We start from the raw sequence: 26,513 nt of genomic DNA on the forward strand, positions 1-26,513 counted from the left end.
CGATTTTAAGGTGAAACTTATATGAAGTTTTTTTTATAATTCGGATCCTCTAGTTTTGTCAAAAATTTGATTGATTGATTGACGGATTTTTTACGTCGTCATCGCGATCGGGTACGTATATTACTTTTAGCTGGTGTAATAATGATTATTTATTTTTTTAATTTACATAAATAGCATTTTTTTTGTTGACAGTACGCTAATATTATTAATCGATTTTACGGTATATTATGCATATACTTTGACTTAATAATAAAATACATAATAATATTATCATATTATTTGATTTATTTATAATTTATTGTATTTTATTCTATTACGGCTTATTTTTAATTTATCATACCTAGTCATATTATGTTCAAAGGCACAACATTTATGAAGGTTGTATGTTAGGCATCTTATGGGTACCTAATTAATAATTTCTACAGTTAGTCAAAGTATTCGACGCATGAAATTATTGTGTACTAACAATATAAACGATTCCAAAAACATTATTGCTGAATAATAAGATGTTTTCTGCAGAGCGTGCATGTTTCTTGCCACCCAGTGGACGTGGTCCTGAGGGGAATTTTCGTACACGAAATAAAATGATAAAATTGCACAAATGACGATGGTCTGTACCCAGGTGCGAATTTCGTAATAATAATAGTAATAATAATAATAATAATAATAATAATGTCGACGACGACGATGATACTGATAACGAGGACGACGATGATAACAATAATAGTAATAATAATAATGATAACAGCATCATTACATCGATAGTGTAGGCGGGGGCTCCTCAAGTCTTTCTCTTGACGCTTGCCTCGATTCGCACGTCTAGAGTGTTGACCGGACCGGCGGCGGTCGCAACGGACGAGGTAGGATCTTCGGGCCGCCTGACCAGCGGGAAACGGGACCGCAAAAGTGGTACGTCGACGGCGCATTCCTCGGGTATGGCCAGTGTGATGTACGACTTGGACAGCGACGGCGGCGGAGTGGGTGGCGGAGCGGCCAGCGCGTTCGGATTGGGCGTCGCCGGTACGGCCAGCAACACCGCAGCTCCAGTGCTGTTCTTGGCCACCCCCGCCGCCGGTTCTCCACGGCCCGGATGCCCGTTTCCGCTTCCGGTCGCCTGACCGCCGGCGATCGCCTCCGAAACGCACCTCGCCTGAAGCTGCACCTGGTTAGCCGACGACTGCCAGTCCGTAAACTGTTGCATTTGTTGCTTGGGCTGCTGCTGGTGTTGGCGTTGACCGGCGGCGTCCGGTTGGTCCGTCGCCGGTCGCGGTGAACCGGAACTTCGGACGCTGTCCCTCCGAGAGACCTGCGGGTGAATGAAAAACAATATGCTATAGTATTACTGTGGGGTGAACCTATAATATTTAGGATCGCGTTACATCACTCCGGGGCTGTGCGCTCAAGGACAACTTTCGGTTCCTAGATTCGAAATGAGGAATCATGAAAGTGGGCATGAGCGCTGGAGGGACGAGCATGTTCGACTCCTGGACGGTCTGGCGTCTCCTCTGCGACGGTACGATAGTCGGTTCTGTCATCCTACCACTCCAAGAATTGAAAGAAAATCTTCGTCCTTGACCTGTTATCAAATACAATACAAAAAGTGTGAGCAAAAAGTTGATTATAACAAATAGTTGTCATAAGAGACCATAGAAAACTATAAACACTGATCTCATATTTTTTCATGCCATGTGGTATAATATTAGAATAGATTTGATTAATTTACTTTGGTATAGAGGTGAAGGCGGCAAACTTTTAAAGGTAAAGTCGGCAGGTAGCGAAAACTCTTTGCACAGCGGATTTTGAATCGAGTACTCATGGTCAAGGGCCATTTGTACCAATTGTTCTTCTTCCTCTGCAGCCATTTCTCTCTCCAACTGATCTTCCATGTCCATCTCGTCTTCCATCTACAAACAATGAAAAATTAAAATTATTTATTATTCTAGGCACTTAATTTTTTTTCATCCTGTGTGAGAGATACTTAAAATTTTAAAATATCATAAATTGTAGACCCAAACTCAACGCTGAATATTGTTTTAATACTTGAAGATTTAAAATAATTTGTAAAAGGGCGTATCGTATAGTCAAAATAGCTACATTGCTGCTTCGAAGAACATAATATTTAAAAACAGGTACTATAAATCATAATTCAATTGATTTTTTAGTTTTAAACTGTCTTCGAGTGTATTGAAATGACCACGTGGAAAATTTGTTGCTGTGTTAAATTGTGCCAAATATTAAAAAAAATTGATTTGTGAATGGTGGGATCTGGATCACTACATTGCACACATTAAATTTCCATAATATCTTATTAAAATATAAATTTATATTTTTTCTCCTATATTATGTAAATAATAATAATATAATAAACTTATCGTTCCAATGCATTTGAAATCACAGCTAACAACATCACATAATGGGATGGGATTTCTATGTGTATTTTTAAGGTTTAAATTATCAGACAATTTGAATAAAAATATATTATTTATGATAATAGAAAAACTATTTTCAATTGAGTGATCACAGCCGAGTTGTCTCTTACGAGCAGAATGAAACCGTATTAATGTATAATCACTACCACATTATTAATTACCATCTTTCATGCGTGTCAGACTGAGAATATTAAAAACAGATGTGTACTAATTCTCATGTCAGAACTAAAATATTTCAAATTTAAGCATATAGCAATTTTAGATTCTTACAGAATTTCAGAAACAATAATTTCAAACGCGTAGGTAAAACATTTATTTTCTATCTTCAACAGAAATTACGAGGGTATATAATAGTATTATCGCGATATTATGTAATTAGCATAGTTACTGATTCCAGACCAGACCTGCTGCCTGCGGGAAAAACACCGAGATGATGATAGTAATAATAATATTATGATCGCGTTTAATGTAAACGATAATAATACACAACATTTTTCAGCCGATAAAATCAAATTCGATTTATTTGGTGGTTCTGCTTCGGCGATGAGTTTTATTTGATATCAAGTATAGTTTTGAAGGAGGAGGTATTTGAAAAATGTTCTTGAATTTTATTCGAATATACCCAGTGTAATACACTTTTCTTTAGGAGTCCCGCCAATGGGCGTATTCCCTCTCATGTCCTTCTATTTATTTTTGTTTTCATTTTATCTCATTTGCTTATTGTATTACTATAAATACAGATTGTAAATAAACCTTCTTTCGCAATAATAAAAAAAAAATACATTTTACACGCATTTATTGATGGAACGAACGTTTTACACACGGGGGTACCTATATGATATTTTTTTTACGAATCGAACATTTTATTTCTTTGGCGTCGTTTATATTATTATTGTTACTATACGCAATATTTGTTATTTGAACTGAATATCCGCACACAGAAACGCATTATTGTAATATATTTTATATCATTTCTTGGCTATGGGTGTTATGTATACACGGATAAACGGTTTTACGGAGATTATATTATTCAACACTCCGCATACAAATTGAAACATCCGTAATTCTAATTTTATTAGCTCAAGAGTTTTATCTGAACTGCGAATTATACACAAATACACACAACACACATTATAATATAGACATTTCGAACAAAAATTGTATTATACGGTGGTTACAAAAATATATTATAGTCGAAGTTTATAAACAATATATTATAGTCGTACATTTTTATGATGGTAGGAAAAGTTGTGATGAATAATCTAGATAATCATAATAATAATAATAATAATAATAATAATGATAATGATATGATTTATTTAACTTAATCGATTAATTGACGGTCCGCATATTCCCGAGAGATTAGAGTTTTGTTTTGATGTATAAATTGTATATTTAAAATTTTAAACTAATTTGAGTTGTATATTATATTTTTTTGTGGTCTTATAGTCTGAAGGGATCTGAGTGAAATGTAAAAACTGTTTAGATGATTATCTTGTACCGTGGACAATAACTTTGACCGGCGTCGTTATTTTTCATTTAAATTTCTTCTACCGTTTTTGCGTGGAACTTTTGAGTACGTACTCAACGATGCGGGGATGAGTTGACCCGAAAAACATGAACGAAAAACACAAATTATAACAATAATAATAATTTATAATAAAGGTTGTCATATTTGTAAATTTAGAGCAAACAATATAAATGCATAATGTGATGATAAATAGTATTATGATGGTTAAATAATTTAAATAATCGAGTGCTGGTCTAAAAGAATTTTAACAACAAAATTTAATGAATATATATTATTATATTACGAAAATGCTTCGGGTCTTTTATTTATATAATTATATTAGGTCCCCTTGTTGATCATAATTTTTAATACATTTTCGTATCCTTCAAACTGTGTAAAAATATTTTTTTCTTTTCAAAACCAAAATATTTAGCTTATACAATGCGTATAGCATTGTAACTAATTAAAAATAAATCATCTAATTGTATATTTTATACCACTTCAGCCATTTTGTCAAACAATATACATAACGTGCATATAATATTACGTGTACGTTTTAGACATAATATATAAATCGTATACCTACCGTACCTTAAACATAGTTTTACAATTTATAATACATTGTAAATAGGCGTTTGAAGTTAGGAAAAGGTGGTTGAATATAATATAGAGTATCAAATGACTGAGTACCGCAAAAAGAGAAACAGGCCATAGCTACAACATTTACTTAAAACATGGGTGAAAGTAGCAGGCTGCATTAAAGAAGTATGTTAAAATAAAACTTTGATTTATATTTTATATGGTTTTGTATTTGATAATGATGATAATACATAATATTATTTGCATTTTATATATTAATTAGATTAGATTTTATTCACTTAAAAATATTTTTTTTAAGCTTTATATTCCCTTATTTTTCGACCAACTATGTTGAATATTATACTACACCATTTAATAATAATTAACTGAGTTATTTTCTTATTTTTCTTTTCTTACTAAGTAATTTGTATTGCTTAATAAATATTACTATTCCTAAATGTAGTTAACTACCTATTTATAAAACAATACTATTTAATTATAAATAGTTATGTTATAATGATATTAATGTGAAATTGTTCATTTCAGTTGTATAGACTTATAGGAACTGACAGTTGCAATTACTCACAGTTTTGAGAGTTTGATAGTATACAAAATAAATAGTCTAATATACCCTTATTAGAGACAAAGTACAGTATCAATATGCCAATATGTGATCCCTTATATATTTGTGCATGATAAAATGTTATTCGATGGATACCTTGAATAGTTGTTTGTGGGAGAAGACACGATGAACATGCAAGGATAAGAAAGCCAGAACGGATGTTGTAGACTTGGGCAGAACAAGTGTATAACGGTACTCAGAAATCAAAAATGTATATTTTTGGCACTGAATAATAAATATGTGCTATACATGTATAGTTAAGTACGTTTAACGTGGGACCGGGTATATATATGAAGAGTATCATTGCCAACTTACACGGAAACCTAATAAAGGTCGATCGAGTGCACATCGGCTGGAAGACCGAGTCAAAAACGATATAAAAATATCGTGAGCACAAAGAAGTGATGAAAAGCTGACATTATATTATGGAAAAACGCGGAGAGAGATTGTGGAAGTGGAAACAGTATTAAATGCCACGGAATGAGTAAAAAAACACCGCGTTTAACGGAATGCATTTCCGTACCTGTTTGTGAGACTCTTCGAGATGTTTCATGAGCACGGCGACCACTACGTTGACCAACACGAACTGGGCCATCAGCACGAATATGACGAAGAACATGGGTGCTATGCCGTCAGCGACGCAACAGTTTTTCACGCAGTCAGCCGAGTTGTCGCAGTCCTCACGGAGTGCGTCCTTCATGATGCCGTTCCAGTTGTCACCGGTGGCCACTCGGAACAGCGTCAGAAATGCCATGCCGAAGTTTCCGAAGTGAGCGTGCTCTCCCAGGCCTTGGCATGAGTGCTCGTCGCTACACTCTAAGCATAATACATTTGATATGCGTTGATGATAATACGTTTTAATGCACAGACATTGAAGGATATTAATAATAATAATAATAATAATAATAATAATAATATGTTTATGACCAGGAAACGGAGATGACTTAATGTGTCAAAAAAGCGTTGAAATGCGCATTTAAATATGCACTTAAAAAGATAACATATGAAATCAAGTATAACTATGTATATTGTATATGAGCCATTGGGTATATTATAATATTTATATTATGTGAGGTGAACTATTATGCAATAATATACATTTTAAAAATTAGTTAAATATGATTTTTCACTATTTTACAATTAAATAGACGACAGTATCGAGGAAATACAACAAATATTTTTTTGTTAAAATTTCAAAAAATGTATTTTTTTTATGAAATAACCTTATTTTATACATAAATAAATCATTTTAAAAAAATATCTTACATTTTGAATATTTTTAAATAAGGTTAATTAATTTCGTTCAAAATTTTGATTTGTTTTATCAACATAATTCAAAACAATGAAAATGCATTTAAAATATGCAATTAAAACCAATAAACCTTTACCTCTTCTCCCAAAATGGTTTTTATTAACAAAGACTGCTTGACAGACATTTTTTGTTTTTTAAAAAAATGAGATTTTCATATTATGTCGTTATGACAATATAATAATTCAATGCACTTACCGAGTCTTCCAAACAATTCCACGCCCAATGCGGCGAATATGAAGAACAATAGAAAAAACAGGAGTCCTAAATTTCCTACTTGAGGTAATGCTTGCATCACAGTATCCAAAAGAGCTCTTATTCCTTTTGCCATTTTCAGTAACTTTAAAACTGAAAAAAAAGCCAAAGAAATTATTATTATACTATACTTTAATAATATAATAGTTATAGTATGTATATAATGTACGTGCAACATAATAATGATAATAATTTTCTTTATGTACATATTTTATGACGTCATGAACTATTTTTATGACAATATAATATCAACATAGGTATGATGATTATCTTAAAAACAAGAAATTTAATATCTTATGTAATTCAAAGTTTAAAAGAAAAGTGTTTATTTATTTAACATTTTCAATTCTCCCAGTATATAATATATATATTATATATACATTATACATATATATATCACATAGTTATATTTTCGTAGAAATTTGTACGTATCCATCTTATTATTTTCAAAATCTCAAATTGCGTATTGAACTTGTTAATTTTTTTTTTACAAATTGAAAACAATTCGAATGGAAAATGGATAATTCGGTATTTCAATCAACTAAAAACCTTAGTTATTATTATTTTAAATATGTACCAATGGTTGCAGATTTAAATATAAGCCAGTAAAATAAACTAGACCAAGTTAAACAAATGACTTAAGTTATGCACAATGTAAATCCCAAAAGATTTATACTGTCGAAAATTGGGGAAAAATATTTAAATATTCGTACTCCCCAAACAAATAAATTTATTTTTATACTTATTTAAATTGTGTCATTTCTCGAAATAATAATATACAGATGCATAGAGCATACATGTACCTACGAGTAAACGGCCACCGCTGGCACCTTTTTTGTGATTTATGAATGTTTCGGATTGGAAAATCCGATTTTCGTTTAATTCCCAAAGTCGTTGCACGTAATAGTAATAGGTACTTAAGTTATAACGAAATGCGTTAACGATGTTTATTTTCATAACGAAAACACACGCGCATATTATTGGAGTATTACCTATACTAAAACGTGTCTCTATAGCGAATACACATATTAGTACATATACATAGCACCTACTATAAAATATTGCGGTGGAAGCGAACGTTATTGCACTAATTGGTTGTTTTAAGGTATGCAAACACTCAAAGCTTACACACACACACACTCGAAGATTATTGGCTTATATATGTAGAAATGTAGTCAATACGTGGTAAGTTGGAGTACACCCGCAAGAGTGAAAATTTAATTATAGGAAATAGCCATCCCTATACTGCAACATGTTACATATTATTAAGTATACTAGGGCCATATTCTATCACTAACCAGTTGAAACTTTCTACGTCCATAAGTATTTTATTTTTTTACTCAATTTTTTGTGGTTTTATTAAGAACAAAAAAATTATACTTATTGCTATTTTTTTTTTTTATAAATTTTAGTTATTTAAATTTTAAATGAGCGAAATAGTCCATTAAAATATTTATTGAAGGACTCCACCTATGAAAATTCACCCCGCTCATCTAAAATTTAAATGCTTACAATGTATTCTGATAGATTGACTGATTATTGTAGTGATAAAAGATTTACTCTGTATATATTAAATTATGTATATTGTATATTATGAAATGAAAGTATATTACATCATCTCTGTTTGGTGAATTCTATTTTAACATAATTTTTACGTACCCCTAGCGATCCTCATGACTCTCATCACTCGGATGATGGTCGGATTGATCGGTATGATTTTCGATTCCAATTCTTCCAACGTGATACCCACTATGGACAATATAACGATGCCAATGTCCAATATATTCCATCTACAATGAATAATAATAGTAGTATGTGACGTCATATCAATACAAAATTATGATGTAAAAGCGTATGGGCTGAGATTAAAATCAAAGTTAACCCTCCTCTCCTCATCCACCCTTTGTGAGGCTGTACAATGTGTGTACGTACTTGTCCTTCACGTAGAGCTGAAGTCCTAGTGCCAACATTTTCATCACGCACTCCAGTATGAACACTGCGGTGAAAAAATAATTGAATATTTTCAACGCGTAAGTCAACGCCTGAAAAAAAAGGGTGAATACTAGTGGGGTTATTTTGTTCAAGTACATATTTACAAATATATAGTTTGAACGTTAAACAAAAAGAAAAAAAAATACGGGTCGATACCATTTAAGTACACGTGGAATGTGTGCACCACATTTATATTATATTATAATATAATATAAAGTATATATAGAGGGAGAAAAACTTGAAAACTTTACCAAATATTATTTCCCAGAGCTATCGAGTCTATAAATACACTTACTTTAGGCATCATGTAAAATTCTAGTGCCATCGTGACCACGTTGAGACCGATAACGGCAGCGATGGCCAAATCGAAATACTTGGACGTGACTACGCTGTGCACCAACAGTCTGGCGCTGCTGTAGTTTCTATAATACGGTGGCTCGTGCATTTCTATAATCACGAAACAACGAAAACATTTTCAATTAATTATCATTTTGCTTGTTTATTTTTTGTTCGTATTGTAGAAGCATTTTCCTGCAAAAACTCTCACTTCTCCGCTTTTTTTCCATTTGCTTAGCCCGTTTGGCCAGCCGCCGGACTCGCTCTTCTTTTTCTTGTTCTTCCCGGCACCGGTGAAAGTTTTCGACCACCACGCCGACAAACATGTTGAGCACGAAAAATCCGACCAGCAGTATGAACGATATAAAATACAACAGTCGCCATTCCGAATAATTTTCGATCGGCTGAGTGAAACAAAAAATAAATAAATAAACGAAAAATTCTAAAAATAATAATTATTACATAACTTAATTATTATAGTATACGCATGTCACGTGCTACGCTACTAAAAACTCGCGTTTTAACACCAGCAAATTACTGCTGTTGAAAGATATTTTATTCTACGCACTTGTTGATCAACTCCCACGGCGTCCAGTCCCGTGTACATGATGTTCACCCAACCGTCTCTGGACGACAACACGAACAACGACATCAACGCCTTGCCCAGATCGTCGAAATTGTATTTTTGATTGACCCATGCGTTTTTTTTGTCAGCCAGGCATTCCTTTTTGTCACGCACGTGTTTAATGTTAGGGCCCTCGCAGTGAAAAAACGTCCCTTTGAAAAGCTGCACGGGACACAAAACGAACGATTTGTTTTCGAGACTGACGAATTTTATTCTTATATGTACTGGAAATGGTCTTTACGTCAACGGATTACAATATAATAGCGCTGAGCTATTTATATTATACAAGGTATTTCGCTTAAACACTTACACGGTTAGGTTAGGTTAGTATCCTATGTTATCTACGTTTGTTTATATGCTTGACTGGATGAATTTAGATTGAAATCGGAATTTTCAACGGGGGTACTTAGGTAATATTGATCACACATTCTGACAAATTTTCAAAACTATTTACGCATTTGTAGTATGAAACTTACATTAATCAAATATTAGTATCACAAAATTCAGATGTCTCTAATTTTTTAATTACATCGTCTTCAATAAGTAAACTTTTCTACCTAAAAAATTGACTGACTAACAGGAATTTGTTTTTGAAAAAAAAATGCAAAACACGTTTTAAAGTAAGTTTTTAGTCGATTAGTATTATTATTTGTTATTATTTTATTTAATGTTCCTTCGTCACCTGACTTTTAATTTTCTTAATTCTCATAAAACAAGTTACATATCTCCACATGACAAATTAGTTTAAGCAGGGAAATTTGAATATCAACAAGTCAGTAAATTGAAGAGATAAATAAAGTGTATTAATCTAAGTTGCACGACGAAAATAGTCCTATCTTAATTCGATATATGTAGTCATTTAAAAAATACAAGTTTTATTGCGTCAGAAATATTAATAGTATTATCTGTAACACATTACCCAGACCAATAGGGTAACATTTTTTGAATTGCCCTAAAATGTGTATTTTTAATATATTCTATCTTTCTCAAAAATTATAATTTTAATATAATATATTATAGTCAGCTGGATGAGATGTGTTGTACCTATTATTATTTGACTGAAGCACATCGTATATGGCACCAGGCAATGAGCTCTTGATGTTTGTACTACACTATAGCTGACCTCAATAACACCATTCGAACACTTAATATGAAGTGAACTCATCGATAAGTAGCAATATAAAAATCACCGATATGCCAATTATTTTAATTAATTGAGAAATATATTATGTACCATGCACTTGATTAAATCATACATTCTGTTAATGAATTGTTCATTCAATTAAGGATTTCACATGACCATAAAATAATTGAAGGGCGCATGCTATGTATTTAAAATGTATATCGAATATTTTTGTAGTATAAAATATTCATAAAAAGTAGATGTTCTATATTTATGTTATTTTCAGTATCATGTAGTTTAATTAGAATGCCAGTCCTATAATAAACTGGTAAACATGTAATAGCTCAGGTTAAAATCATTCATAATTTTCAACTTATTTTTTTCCATAAACTATACGGGTTATGTTGATTGATTAATAAAAAAATAAATTTTAATTTTTCAACTCTTCTTTCATAGAGTTTTAAAATAAGAGACAATCGGAACAGTTTATGTTAGTAGATACTAAATACTGTATATTCAAGTTGATTTTAGATGCCGAAATGGACAATAAATGTATTGGTCTTACAACGATATATATATTTTTTTCAATTTCAAGGGTGATTTATGGGTAGCAAATTTCTATAGTAGATATATTTGGTACTTTGGTAGTAGGAGTGGGTGGTGAAGTATTTATAACTGTTGATGTAATAGCAGCTTCTTTAGATTTATAGTCTTAATGATGCCGATATATCGATAGTATGTATTAATCGGAAGTAAATTTTTTTACACATTATTTTATAACTACCAAGTCATTGAACATATTAACTGAAAAAGGTAGTTTTTTGATTTGTTATGAAAAATTATTATGGCGTTGGTGTTAGATTTTAAGAAAATCAACAACTGCGTTGCAGAAATTAACTTTATCAGTTTAACATTATACTGTTATTTTATAGTTGGTATTGACACCGACCGACTTTGATCATGCTATTCAACCTATCTATTAATTAATGCATTTTACACAGTTAACATACTTGGTAGGTGCCTGTTATATGGTGCTACATTATGACGCACAACATTTCCACGAGTACCTACATAACACTCCATTAGGTTTTGGCTCGTGTTTAAGCGGCATCGTATATACACAACTATTAAGACAAAACCACACGCAAACTATATTATTTTGTAACGCGAAGTATAACGCGAGTAAACTTAACGTCAGATTTGATTTAATAGGTACGAACTGAATCTAATAGAAACGGCCACAGAGTTATATCAGATTATACCATGCCGTCGAGTTATTTATTCACTCAGACATGGTGTTTACAGATTTAGTATGTGTCGATGTTAACCGTAGAATTATACCTCCAAATGACTAATTAGTAATGGTTATCAATTCATACCAATACAATCACTTGTGTGATTCAGTCCAAAAACTAAGATATATATTTTTCGTACTTCAAACCTCCTTAAGATTGTTTAGTAAGTATCTTAACTAAATGGAAATTTGCACAAGTTGTTTTAAAGTTATTTAACTTTGTGTACTTAGGAAAATATTCAATAGATTCATGGAAATGGGGTCGACGTTTTAAAGTCTATGATGATTTGATAATCACAGTAGGCAATTATATTGATCAATTTATGTTATAAAATTTATAACAGTTGTTTATAAGGATAACTTATTATACTTTTAGTATTTATTAATACTAGATACACTAAACCATTTATTTTTATTATTTTAAAACCACGATTAAGGTATCTTATTCTTAGTATATACCATATACACTATACTATACACACAATGTGGAATTCAACAATTCAGAAATTAATCGTTTGAATAAATATTTTAATTTAGATACTCAAAAAAAATGTTCAAAAACATCATTTGGTTAACAGTAATAAAGGATAGTTATTATATTGAAAAATGAAGTTTACACAGGATACCCATTGAATGGCATCACGAATCTAAGTAGGTTAATTAATAATATGGTCTTTAAGTACCTATACTAAACAATCAGAATTTGAATAAATTCATAACTAAAAGGGAAAATGGCGATATATTCTGACAGTGCACAATCACTATTTGTAAATAATATCGTACACTAATAAGCAACTGCCAATCGAACATAAATTCATCAGTAAACGCATGGATCGTTTATTTAATTGTGACTTTAAAAAAATTAAAAAAAATTAAAGATGACTGCTTTTAAATGTAAGAAAGATTTTAATAAATTTAAATATTTTTACAGAAATGAATTAAGTAATTCTAAAAGGTCCGTTTTTTCTAGCTTATCTAAAATGGTACAAAAGATAAACTAAGTTATTATTTTTTTTTTTGGTATAAATTTAAATTATAGTTATTTTGATAAGTAGGCATTGATTAAAATTAATAATTTATACAAAAAAAAAAAAAAATGTTTAATAAAACGCGTTTTTTGATAACTTCACACCCAACAGTTTGTACAACATAATTCAACAAAATTTATCTTTTTTATAATAATATACTCACTTGAACTCCTAAAATACCAAAAATTATGAAAAATGTACAACAAATCAGTACAATGTTCCCTATTGGCCTCAACGATGACAGCAGTGTCTGTACCACTAATTTTAGGCCCGGGGCTCTGTTGATCACCCTCAACGGCCGCAACGATCGTAACAGTCTAAATACCTGCGAACAGAATAGTCAACACGTTTTGATTACGCGATAGTGTTATGACTTTGACGAAAAAAAAATCCAATTTTGTAATATATTACGTAACATTCCTATATTATATAATATAACAGAGAAAGATATATAATAATAATAATTGAAACGTGCAACGCGTTTCTTAGATTCGTAAATACGAGACATTGTTTGACAAACGTAGTTCTATATCGTATTTACGACAACCGCCACGTGACTTTTTCATATTATACGACAAAAACATAGGTACTATAGACAAGGGTGAACTGGATATTTTTGGTCCAGGGTGCAAAATTAATTAGGGTTCCATATGTTTTCTTTTAAACGTACTAAAGTGAGGAAAGAGTTCTATATTACAATCAGCATGCAATTTAAAAAAAGGCCTGACCGTGGTAATCAGGGCCCGGATCATAAAAACTAATGGGGGCTCAGGGTCTACTTGATTTATAGCCCCCTGAGCTAGTCCACCCCTGATCATTGATATTAGACAATATACGTACAATAGTATCGTGAGATAAATATAATATGTAAATAACAATCACATCATATTATCTATACCAGGTGTAAATCGTATACTTACCCTCAGTATTCCAAATATTTTTGGGCTGCTTTCAGAGATCAGTGACATGAGCAGATCTATGATGGAAACCACCACGAGTAATCCGTCCATGATGTTCCAACCAGACTTGAAATACGGTTCCGTGCCGTAGAACATGCTCGCGGCTACGACCTGTGTGTACGCAGGGGGAAAAAAAAACAATTAATAATATAACAACGCAATCGGATTAGGTCGGCAAATAAATTGTAATCCGAAAAGAGGCCAATTTTACTTTGACAAACATCTCGAGCGCGAACACCACAGTGAAAACGTAATTGGCCGTGCCCAAAAATGTCCTCTCGTTGCTATCCGGTGGTATGTTCGGTCTCTCCATGGCCAAAGTGATGCAGTTCAAGGCTATAAAAGTGAGCACCGCGTTGTCGAACCATTTTTGCTTGATGAACTTTCCACACGATTGCCTGAAACTTGATTACACACACGACGAGCCGTCGCTATATAAGTGAGTACTCGCAAGATGATTTTTGTATTTTATTGCAAACTGGGTTCTGTCCCAGAAAAGGAATAATAAGGAACATTTTTCATTTGAAAATTGGCATGGGGATAGGTTCTGACAACGAAAAATAAAAAAAAGTTTTTATTTAAAATACAATAATATATAATAATATGTAGGTCAGTACTGCGGAAGATAATATTATCAAGTTTTTTTTTTTTGGGGGGGGGGGATCTAACCATTTTTTATGACTTCGGCCAGTGTAGGAGCTAACAGCAATGTACTATAGGTACTATTAATTGTTGTATAATTCAATTTATTGTACCTACAGTCTATATTCTACATAGTATGTGAATTCGGATATTAAACACCATGCATTGAGATTTGAGATAACTTTAAGTAAAATTAAATCAACTGTCAAGTTTTTATGGTACATAGTTAAAAATTGGTCAAAATAAAATCATAATATTATAAATGTTAAGTCAGTAACAAAAGTTAAAATGCAATTAAGTGCAATAAGTTGATAATTTTTTCTAATTCCTAATAAATAATTGTATTGTTAACAACTTAATAATTGCAGGTCTTTTTATTTCTTAATAAAACTTAAATTTATTATCTCATCTTTTTTATTAATCTAATTCACTGGAAACGACGACATTTAAATTTAAAAAAGGGGTTATGTTAGAAATAAACCAGTTGGCATGTATACGGATACAATATGAATGACGTACATCGAATAAATAATGGCATAACGCGTGATAGGTATAAAATCGACTGACAGAAAATAACTTATTGGTTGATATCAAGAAACCACAGAAGCACGAAATAAATTGATTTGAAAGTTATATTTAAACTTTATTTAGTATTTTTTGAATTTTACGAATTACAGGTACTATCTAAATTGTAATTTTCTTCGGACTTTAAGTTTTATTTTGTTAATTTATATATTATATGCCAGAGACACCTAGTTATCTAACTTGACAATTAATAGCACCTACTACCCAGTGTAAATTTGAATCAATACTTATAATTTCAGCTAGCAGGTCATAAAACTTAACCTATTACTACCTAAACAATAATTTAATTGTGAACATATTTATCAGTTTATCACAGTTCTTTTCATCATATATTAAAACTAATATTATATATTAACTCGTATCAAAAGATGATTCATATTTATTGTATTCTAGTTGCAATTATCTGAAAAGTTAGGTTAGGTAAGTTATTTATTAAATAACTTTAGTTCAAGATTGACCAGTTTATCTTTATTCAATTCATATTTATCACATATTAAGTATGGGCCTTGTGTAACAGGCAAACACTTATCGGTACTGAATGTTAAAGAAATAATTTCTCGTATTTTTTGAGACGTTTTCTTGTTCACCATTAAATCAACCACCCAGTATTCAAATTGTGTTTTGCATAATATTATACGATGTGCATCGTGCATGTGTGTTAATTAGGATTTATATTTTAGCGTACGTGACCAGAGCTTGCCCGACTTCCTATGACCAGATCTGGTCGCTTACCGTATATATACCTAACGTACGTATAGTATAATATTGATATATACTAAATACACGTGGATATATATAATATTGTGGTTTAGAGTATATGTAGTGTTATCGGTCAAAGGCCCACGGGCAATTATGTAAATCTCCCTGTCATCGGGCAGAACACGTCGTCGTATTGGGTTGATTTACGCGAAACAAAATAGAATAGTATTGGTGCTCACGCAGGTCGTGGTGAAATTTATTTATAAATTCGAGAATTTCATCACACGAGGCATCCCCTCTCCCCGTCATATTCTCTATACGCGCACATAAAACACCCTTATAATTATTTCAGTACACTGTTTGTTTTTAAATCCGTTCCCAGCGGGGGTCGGAAGATTAACTTATGAATATTGTATGGAATTTTCTATTCGCGAGACGTCGCGTGGCATGGTGGGCCGCCTGCGCACAGTTATTTTTTTAACGGACATCGGTGGTCAATAATATGCTGCTGCAGGATGTTTATACATTATTATTATTATTATTATTATTATTATTATTATTATTACGTACGGCAGCACTACATACATAAAAGCTCATTTCCTCCGTTGGTCCGTTGTGTTTTTTTGCGCGCCAAAGGACTTAAGGTGTATAATATATATATATATTATTATAATATAATACCCGTGCAAGGGAGGGGTGAAAGGTTTGCCGTACAAGCGCACTGCTAATATCGCGGGTGGAGGGTAATCATCGGACAAAAGAATAGTAATAAGCTGTTACAGACAGGTAATTATTGTCGTAGCTCGACTAGGACGACTAGACTCTGACCGTTTCTATCCTACGTAAATATGTCTACAAACTGCGCAAAGGATCATCGGCCGAAATTCGTTTCGGCGAACCTTTGCAAGAGACGCGTATATTACAATAAATACAATATACAAAACAGCAGCACTACTAACTACTAAGTACAAACATTGTAATGGTGTCAGTTTTCGAAATGTCATACGAGTCATACAAAACGGTGGACATTCGAAGTAATACGTCATAATATTGTTCCATATTTTTTCGACAAGTTTGAAATTGCAAAAGTGCATGCATATAATAGTCCATAATATAATACGACTGTTCATATTATTGTGATTGCACGTAGAGTGGAGATTACGGCTTAGAGGCGTACGTGTTCGAGCATAACGATAATGATATTATTACGCGTATATTGTAAATTGTAATAGTGTTATTACTTATTACTGCCATATATGCGTTTTGCGTTATGACATTGTCGTACGAAACAAAACAGATGACAGAGACACAAAATAGAAAGGAAGTCGGATGTAATATTTTATCAATCACCACAAACAGTCAAATATATAACAACCTATTGCTTTGTAACATGACGTGGTGATGTGTTACGTTTGATAGTAAAGCCTACTAACTATACTGATTTCCTGTTTCCCGGTTGTTTAATAAGAAAAAAAGAAAAACAACGGTTCAGATGTCTCCTCCAATGAAAAAAAGAAAAAAGATTTATGTAAATATATAGTTGCATGTGTAAGTTATTATAATTATTATATTTCAGTAAAAAACTCACTACACAAAATAACATTAAACTATTCATATCAAACAACAAAAACAAAATGTTTAGGAAAGTTTTATGTTGTTTTGACCAATTAATGTTTACCTAATTCTATTACCTATATGTATTTTGGTAAACATTTCGAATTTTGATTCAATACCTTTTAATTGTTTACCTAGGTACCTATATTATTATTATACTATTTACCCATATTGACATAATAGAAAATGTTCCTTTCGAATTTACACATTTGTTAAATAGTTGTTTTTTTAAACATTATTTCCTTTAAGTGTAAATAAATATATATCCCACGACACAATAATATTCTACAGTATTTAATAATATACGTTTATAAATTATTGAATCCTCCCCAACCCCCGTCCCCCTTAACAAATATTCTGGATCGGAGCCATCATTAAATCCCTCATCAATCAAAAGTGTGTGTTCGTATTTCCGGCTTACCCGTGTTCTGGTGGAAATATATACAGTGAGTACTCAGCCCGGTCTTTGAGCCATCCCTTCTCCTCGAAGAAATAGAACACCTTGCGGACGTTCACCTTGGCCGTGTCCGACTCGGCGTCACAGTCACAACACGGTTCGGATGACTTGTCGTCCGTGGCCCCTGCGCATCCTTCCGTGTCGCACGGTTGACAGCAGTCGTACTGACAACCGGCCAGAACGTAATTGACCGTGCTCTGTAATGTAATAAAATACAACAAAATTAAATGAAAAAAAATGAAAATTTAGTTGGAGTGACCGATATTCGTCATATTATCACCTGTACTACAGAGGTGTTATATTATGAGAGTTTGGAATTTACACCGAAATAAAGACATGGAATATGCACAACCGCTGTTGGTAGCCGAAAATAGTGTTTATAATTAGCGCCAAAATGAGTATCTATAATATTCTGTTGTCGATTGTCAAGTATTCGATTATTTCGTTGGTACGTTCGTGGTTAGTATCAAGATTTGGTAGACCCGAATGAAAATAATAATTTTTCACCACAGCATTTTACTGTAATGATTACATGGTTTATATCCCCGTCGTAATCGCGTTATTACACATTATTAAATTTGTTAATTTTCGACAAAAATAATGCCTTTATCATGTAATTTTGATAGAACTACTGAGAATCTAAAATGGAATATTCTCTGTTATTAACTTCTTATATCGATACCTCTAAATCTTTTCATAATCTTATAATTTACTATATCAGAAGAATATTCGATTCGAATTTTAGCGCAAATTACAAACTCTTAAAAAAAAAATGTTTGTGCAAATCATACATGTTATACAATATTTTCGATAAATTTTAGAGCAAAATTAAAAATAGTGCTGTTATTGTGGCAATAGGGACAATTATTAATTAATGGGAACATCCATTGTTAGCGGAAAAGATTAAAACATTTAAAAAATATTATATTCTTTTCACTCGAAAACTCGATGCTACAATATTACAGAATAACTGATAACATTACAAAACTACTTGTAATTTTGTAATTTTTGTTTTGTTTTACATACATAAATTATACATATATCACAATAATAAAATAGCCTCGGTTAATAGTCTTATATTGTACTATCGTAATTCGTAGCAATCAATAGTAGAGGTTTGTGGGTTTTCAGATTTGTAATTATAATATTTACCATCTTTACAAATAATACAAATAGTGTAAAAGTAGGCACTTTATCTATGTGAACAATAGTCGTCTTAGAAATTATTAAAATTAGTTTTCAATTAATTTTGGGGGTCTCGGAAGACTTTTGATTGTGCCAAGCTCCCTTTGATTTCTGCCCCAATGTTTGACACTGCGGGTGGTGTATGCGTAACGGTTTGCGCGAATGTATCTCGAAGTTTCCATGGTTTGTCTCAAGACTACATAATAATTTTGTCTTGGAACTATATTATAATATAATATACTCCTGTGTTAGCAGTTCGGCTTAGGTTATCCACCTGCCAGAGATATGCAGATAATATAAAAAGACGAGTTGACAGTGCATTATTAGATTGTCGTCGTGATAGTATTTGATGGGGTTTTATTCCGTTAACAAAATTCAACGATAGGTACCTACCACGTTTCCCCTGTTCAAACCTTTTCCGAGACATGTTGTGTACGCGTCACGTACGCGTGAAAGTCGGCGCTGAGGTCGGTGGTGTAAATAATCCTTCTCCCCAAAGTGTACAACAGTCGTAATGACAATAATATTAAATTTCAAAAACTTTTCTGGTCGTGTTATTTTTCTTTTTCTACGGCGGCAACACACCATCAAAGTGGCGCCGTTATGTATACGACGTGATGCTACGTCATTTCGCGGTACGTTTAATTCCGACTCGCAATACATTATATAGCTTATGGTATACATATATATATACTGCGTGTGGCTACTCGAGTGAATGTTTCTCTACCGTTTCTCTACTGTTTCTCTAGACCCGTCGTGAGTTCATTTTCTCTCCCGAAAACTCAGTCTGTACAATTGAGATTGTATAATTGGCATTTCCATCCCAGAGTGCGATGATTTTTAAGTCACTCCGGGACGCTTATAATATTTTTGTAAATTGGAAGAATCGTTTGAATTTAACGAACCGATTTGTCAACGGTCACAAGAATATACGATTTTGATGTCAAAGTTATTGTAAGATTCCCACCCCAATAATAAGTTATTTATCGTCATATTCAATTATAAAGCAGTTCAATTCTGGGAGTAAGCATTTATTTAAAAAACATAAACTATATTGCACACATTTGGTTACGTCAAAGCCTTGAGTAAAAGTGTATTAATTGAATTCGAAATCTGATTTTAGAAATGAAATTTTTATTTTTTGATATTAAAATTAAATATATTATTAAGACTGTAAAGTATTTAAAGGTCAATTTCGTATGAGTAGAAATGATTCTAGTAATTCTTGATGTTTGCAAAAACAAAAAATAATAAGTGAGTATCTAGTTAATTATTTTACAGCGAGGTTTACCTGCTTTGATGTTGTATAATAATATATGTTTAACATATTCATATTATCTATAGTAATTATATTGGTATTACCCGAAATCACGTTATAGGTAGATATAATACCAGTATACCACGATGCAAATATGCAATATATAAAGTTGCTGCCAGGATATTACATCCTGTGTCAAATTATCATTCAATCGACCCAAGCGTTAATGTTTTGAAAAGTAATGATCTATTATGTTCTTAATTAAATGTAAACACAGCTGCTGTTTATATAACTACCGGTATAACTTTCAATCATAATTAATATCTATATTGATATTGTCTATGGTCAGAGTCAGATTAATACATTTGAACCTGGGATTATATGGATTACGTAACCTAGTGACGTACTCAGGATTTTTTTGATAGGGGATAGAAAATTAGATTCCAAAGTAAATCACATAGCTTCCATCGGCTCTAACCAACACCACGTACCACAGTAACAATAGAATGTATACATTAAATATCAATAAGTATTATGTTTTATTTATTATGCCTGCTAGTATTTGAAAAATGTTAGTTTTAATTTATATGAGAACATCAATTTTATTGATTTTTGAGACGGCATTAAGAACTTTTTCGGGATAAATAATCATTGAAATGAATATTCTGAAAAACATTGTTCTGCGATAACACTTCATAAATCCATATTATTTAGAACAATTTCTTTGGAATTCTCTACAAAATTAGAAAGTTTTTTAAAATTTTAATTTTACAAACGATTGATTGATATAACCTATACTATAACTTCATCAAAAAATGCCATGTAATAAAAATGATTATCATTTCATGGTGGTCTTTATTCGTGAAAGCAACAACGACCAAGGGATAATAATTAATATTGTTTAATGTAGGTAAAATTAGTTTAATTTATAGGTAAAAGTTATAAACCATTTAAGATATAACTGGCGACAGTATAACTATTTGGGTAAATAATACACAAACAGTTTATGCATGACAAATATTATTGGTCTACATTTTCAGGGAAGTGCGGTTGAGTTTAACAGAAGGTACCTATAATGGATATTTTCAGTTACGCTAGAAGGAAGAAAAAAATATGACTTTTAAAACTTTTTCATGTATCATACAAATTCGTTCAAAATAAAACATGAATATTGTACACTCGATAGAAAGTAAAAAACGTTAAATTATTATTTTTATTTATTTTTTAAATTGTTTAATGCATGTATTTTTAAATGCATTTGAATAAACATTGTTGATTTTCGTATTTTAAAGTTGTGAATTTTTTAGTGGCAAAAATGTATGATTAATAAATGTTTTTCGTGGGACTTATTTATTCTTGAGATTAAAATTACAATGTAATTTAAAACCAGAGACATTTTTAATATTCTTAGCTTGCAGCAGGTACTTGGATAAATATTTGCATTTTAAATTGATTACCTGCTGTACAGTCGATGGAGACCTTTCAATAGTATTATATTCGGACAACATGTTGTTCGCCGCACGGAAATTTGGAGATGGACTTTTGGAAACGGCGCCATTACATTGAGAGTGGTCTTGTCCAGCACTAAATAAACGAAAAAACCACATACAATATTAATAAGAATAAATATGTACCGGTTTCACTGAAATATATTAAAATATAATATTTATGAGGTAAGTATATATTTTTTTACCCGGAATTCGCTACTGAATGACTATTGTTGTTTAACACTAGTATTCCTTGATCGTCACTTTCACATTCTGCATTACTAAATTTTGATTTTCGTCTCAACGAGGGTCTCGAGATTTTCCACGAATATCGTCTTTGAAGTTTTTCACCATTTTCTCCACTGTAAACAGCATTTTTTTTTTTACATAAAACATAAAGTTCTAGTGTTCGCACAGTTTCCCAACCTAACGGTCAGTTTACTATTGCACACACTTTGTGCAAGTATTACGTTACACATGTGTACCACACATTAAAGAGGGTTGTAAGTAAAACAAAATAAAAAATAAAATATACCACAGTGTTGATGCACATGTTAAGTATACGTCATATGTGTATATATTTATCAAACACTCAATATGTACAAGTTATAATTATGATAATAGTGACAACGAAATATGTATAAAGATTTATAATCGAAATTATATTCAGCAGATGTTTGAAAACAACCAACTCACCGATAAAATAAAGAAAAAATTATTTTTCAACTTCACGAAAGTTGTTGACGCGTCTCACAAAACAAATTACTATAATTTTTAAACGTTTTAGTATTGGTTTGGCACTTATAGGAGGTACCTATCTATAAACTAAAAAATAATCCAGACGTTTTTTTCATACTATATTATACCATTATTACATGCAAATTTTACGTTTCAAACACCCCTTATAAATTTAATTTACTTCAAGATATATTCACGATTTTTCTAAAGATAGAAGTTCTGTATTGTCCATTGTTTTTAGAATGTAACTCTCAGGACCCCATTCATCATAAAAATTGCCCTTTGTGTAAAGAACCACCGAGGAATAAACTATAAAGTAGGGTGTATACAAGGCCAAACTTTCACTTTTAAATAATAATATTTCTCAAAGATAAAAACCTAAAAATGTAACTCTTTTATGCTTTAAATATTAAAATAACAAGCGTAATTAATTATATTGTGATATTGTATGTGGAACGTTCGAGCGCAATGATTCATAATCACACGAAAGAAATTAGATTTATGCCATTAGTGACTTCCACACTTTATTAATTTTCTTTTTAAATTAATAAAATATATTTTAAATCCACTTAAAATACTATCAAATAAGTAGTAAAAAGTATTTTTTGATGAATTAGGTAAACATACTTGTAGTTAGATTATATTTACCTATAAGAAACGTCTTCCGGAATCGTTTCAAAACTTTGATTCACTACCAACTTTTGAGGACTGGATATCTGCGTAGTTCTGTTGTTGATTTTAGGAAACTTAGAGATACTCTGCAAGCTATTTGTTGACGAACGCTATTAAATATAACATAAAACAAATAAATTTATCATTTATTTATCATTTTAAAAGATATATATTTCCATATAGGTAAAACAAATCAGATTCCGAGTCTATTTTATGGAATACCGATGGAATTTAATCTATGATTAACGAAAAATTAATGTGGTTTTGAAAAATTTAAACAAATTTAATCTGATTGTTAGTATACTAAATCACTACAAATTTGTAATTAAATTAATTCATAACTCATTTTGTATGATTATATTTCACTTTGTTTACACAGCTTCTAATTTTTGTATTCAGACAAGATGAACCAAGGTTTGGTTTGAAAAGTTTTGTAAATGTTATGATTTTTCATGAGCCTTAATGTATATTATCACCAGATCAAATAGACAACCCATTATAGTTTCAATACGTCATAGGCAGGTATTGTACTTTTTTTCATAAAATATCAAAAATGTTTCGTTGTATAAAACTGTTTCATTCGTATAACATTAAATTTAACTATTCAAGCAATTAATACATTATAAATCAATAATTTGTTAACATTATTAAAGAATACATTTTAAGTGTCTTATAATGTCTTATTAATATATTTTATACTTCAAATAATAAAAAAAAATCAACTGTCGGGTGTATATTATATTTTATTCAATTATGCTTAAACAATTTATCATTATTTATTAGTAACTGATAATTCAAAAATACAAATCGTCATCATAAAAGTAGATTTTTGTTTGTACAATAATATTTGTACTTTTATAATATTACGTATTTATGTAATATTGTTTCAATCTTTTCCGATTTAAGCGATAAGTCAATAGTCGTGCTACTACTTATCTGTAACGAGTATTTTACGAACCACTGAACAGTCAATCGAATCAATCGAAAATCCACTTCCATTTGTGTCAAAAGGCAAAAATGTATACGGTGTTAACGATTGAAATCGCCGAAAATCCCTTGATTCGTGAGCGGCATTTGGCGAGTCTTGCGGTGTGGCCGCTGTGTGTGTAATTATTGGTGGAGGTGGAGCTATTACTAACGAAGTATCTGTAATCATAAAAATAAAATAAATTATTAGCATTTAGTTTATTGGGTTAACAAGAAATCTCTGTTTTGTTCCTGTATACTTTTTTTTAGACTTATTAGAGGCATTCGGAAAATCCGAACAAATAGAACAGAACGGTAACGAATAACAATAGTTGTAGCCTTGTAGGAACAAACATGTTATTAGGTTACTGGTTATAAGACTTTGACAAACCCAAAACATGAACAGAATCAGCCTTATAAAATTATAATAATCAATTTTAGCTTAATATACTGTTTTTAATTAGAAGACAGACATATTATATTATTTTTATCTGTAGCTTTATTGCAGCGTTGCACATATATATTAGTCCTTTATTCAGATTAATTAAAACGTAATAGTGTTACCTAAAATAATCAATTTCATAGTATTTTTAAATAAAGCATTAAATTTCCCATGTCATCAATACATCAAAGGAAAACAATTGGTCAATATATGTATTCAATTCATCAAAGTACTCCAAAACAAGAAAAAAACAAAATATTAAATTGTTTTCATCAATATAATTAACATATTTTTTATGTTATTTAGTTTATTATATCGATTTTTAAATAAAATATAAAATAAACGTCGTAATACTGATTTAGTTAGTTCTTGTTTATTTAAAAATGTTAAATAGTAATAAGTTGTATTATTGTAAGTGGAATGATTTATTATACTTTCAAGAATGATAATATGAATTATTACAAAATAACTTAAATTATTAGACTATTGTAGTTGAAAAAGTTGACCAATTTTTTATGGTTAACTTCAGTTGAAATCGAGTGAAATATTTTTTGAATAGAGTTTATTCTGATTGTCATACTAATAATACAAAGGCATTTTACGGCGCACATGGTACGTGAGTGTTTGTCAAGACTTCTTGTCTATTGCTGAAAAAGTTTTTGAATTCTAATGGGGAGAGGAAAAGTACATACTTTACATATAAATAAATAATAATAGTTGAAGTTTAGAATACAAAGCAGACATATTTTGTTTGTAAAACTTATTTCAATTTTAGATAAAACTAATCAAATTAGTTTTGTCTTATTTATAACTATCCTATCTAGTTTACCAACCTTTTTCATATATATATATAAATCGTTTTATTATATAATATATAGGTAATATTGTTAAGTAATATAATTATTTTGATTGTTAAATAATATTGTTCAAACATGGAATCAATTTAAAAAAAAAATGTGTCCATTCAAACTATATATTCGACACTATACTGAAATATATTGTAGATTAGTGACCTAAATATTATTAAAATTTTGAATGCGTAGTACGAAAGAACAGTCGTTGTAAACATGTAAACCAATTTAATTTCGTTAAAATTAATTTTCGCAGTTGTATTATTTTATTACCTAGTAATTAAATAAAAACTGAGATATAAATATACAACGTGGACAATGACTATACGGCACACAGTATGAAATATTGTGAAATGCGTTATTAAATGTTAAAAAAAAGCGCTTTTGCATAATGTATTGTGCTGGAGTTATACAAAAGCTGACCTACAGGCCACAACACACTTGAAGTTTTTTAATTAAATATTTTTAAACATAAGAATATTGACCATAATAGATGGTACCTAATTTTAATTTTGTAACACTTTTTTTTCGGATAAACTATAATGTTTATTTTGAATTACTCAACGCCAGTCGTTAAAAGATAACTTGCGATTTAGTTTTAATTTATCTTTATAAAAATATATTCAATATATTATAATACACATAAAACTAAATCGTATACCTGTACAGATTTTTATAGAAAAAATTTTCAAAGGAAAAAAGTCTAATGAAAAATAGTCAGTATAGAAAGTAAAAAATTATGATAAAATTAAATTTAATAAATCGATTTTTTTTAATAATAAATAATGTACCATAGACAATAATATGTTGAGGTTACTAAGTGGATAAGTTAATAAGTTAATAAGTGCATAATTAT

General features: G+C 30.8%; 1 protein-coding gene across 8 annotated transcripts in view; it reads right to left on the reverse strand.

The window, feature by feature from the left end:
* Positions 1 to 254: 254 nt before the first annotated feature.
* Positions 255 to 26,513, reverse strand: part of LOC111027871 (voltage-dependent T-type calcium channel subunit alpha-1G) — a 262,059-nt gene continuing 235,800 nt past the window's right edge. For 3 of the 8 annotated variants that reach the window (XM_022306346.1, XM_022306344.1, XM_022306345.1), the window contains 18 exons: positions 24,357 to 24,544; positions 23,375 to 23,508; positions 22,195 to 22,350; positions 21,959 to 22,085; positions 18,023 to 18,255; positions 14,273 to 14,465; positions 14,023 to 14,172; positions 13,266 to 13,427; positions 9,601 to 9,819; positions 9,244 to 9,436; positions 8,992 to 9,143; positions 8,637 to 8,746; positions 8,364 to 8,494; positions 6,648 to 6,797; positions 5,664 to 5,956; positions 1,724 to 1,904; positions 1,380 to 1,576; positions 255 to 1,306 (listed from right to left, as the gene is read on the reverse strand). In XM_022306346.1, coding sequence (XP_022162038.1) covers positions 782 to 1,306; positions 1,380 to 1,576; positions 1,724 to 1,904; positions 5,664 to 5,956; positions 6,648 to 6,797; positions 8,364 to 8,494; positions 8,637 to 8,746; positions 8,992 to 9,143; positions 9,244 to 9,436; positions 9,601 to 9,819; positions 13,266 to 13,427; positions 14,023 to 14,172; positions 14,273 to 14,465; positions 18,023 to 18,255; positions 21,959 to 22,085; positions 22,195 to 22,350; positions 23,375 to 23,508; positions 24,357 to 24,544 — 3,494 coding nt within the window. In that variant the 3' untranslated portion in view covers positions 255 to 781. The remainder of the gene's footprint in view (positions 1,307 to 1,379; positions 1,577 to 1,723; positions 1,905 to 5,663; positions 5,957 to 6,647; positions 6,798 to 8,363; positions 8,495 to 8,636; positions 8,747 to 8,991; positions 9,144 to 9,243; positions 9,437 to 9,600; positions 9,820 to 13,265; positions 13,428 to 14,022; positions 14,173 to 14,272; positions 14,466 to 18,022; positions 18,256 to 21,958; positions 22,086 to 22,194; positions 22,351 to 23,374; positions 23,509 to 24,356; positions 24,545 to 26,513) is intronic. The other 5 variants (XM_022306348.1, XM_022306349.1, XM_022306350.1 and 2 more) reach the window with 3 other exon arrangements.

The sequence above is a fragment of the Myzus persicae genome, unplaced genomic scaffold (genome assembly GCF_001856785.1).
Source record: "Myzus persicae strain clone G006 unplaced genomic scaffold, MPER_G0061.0, whole genome shotgun sequence".
Classification (NCBI taxonomy): domain Eukaryota; kingdom Metazoa; phylum Arthropoda; class Insecta; order Hemiptera; family Aphididae; genus Myzus; species Myzus persicae.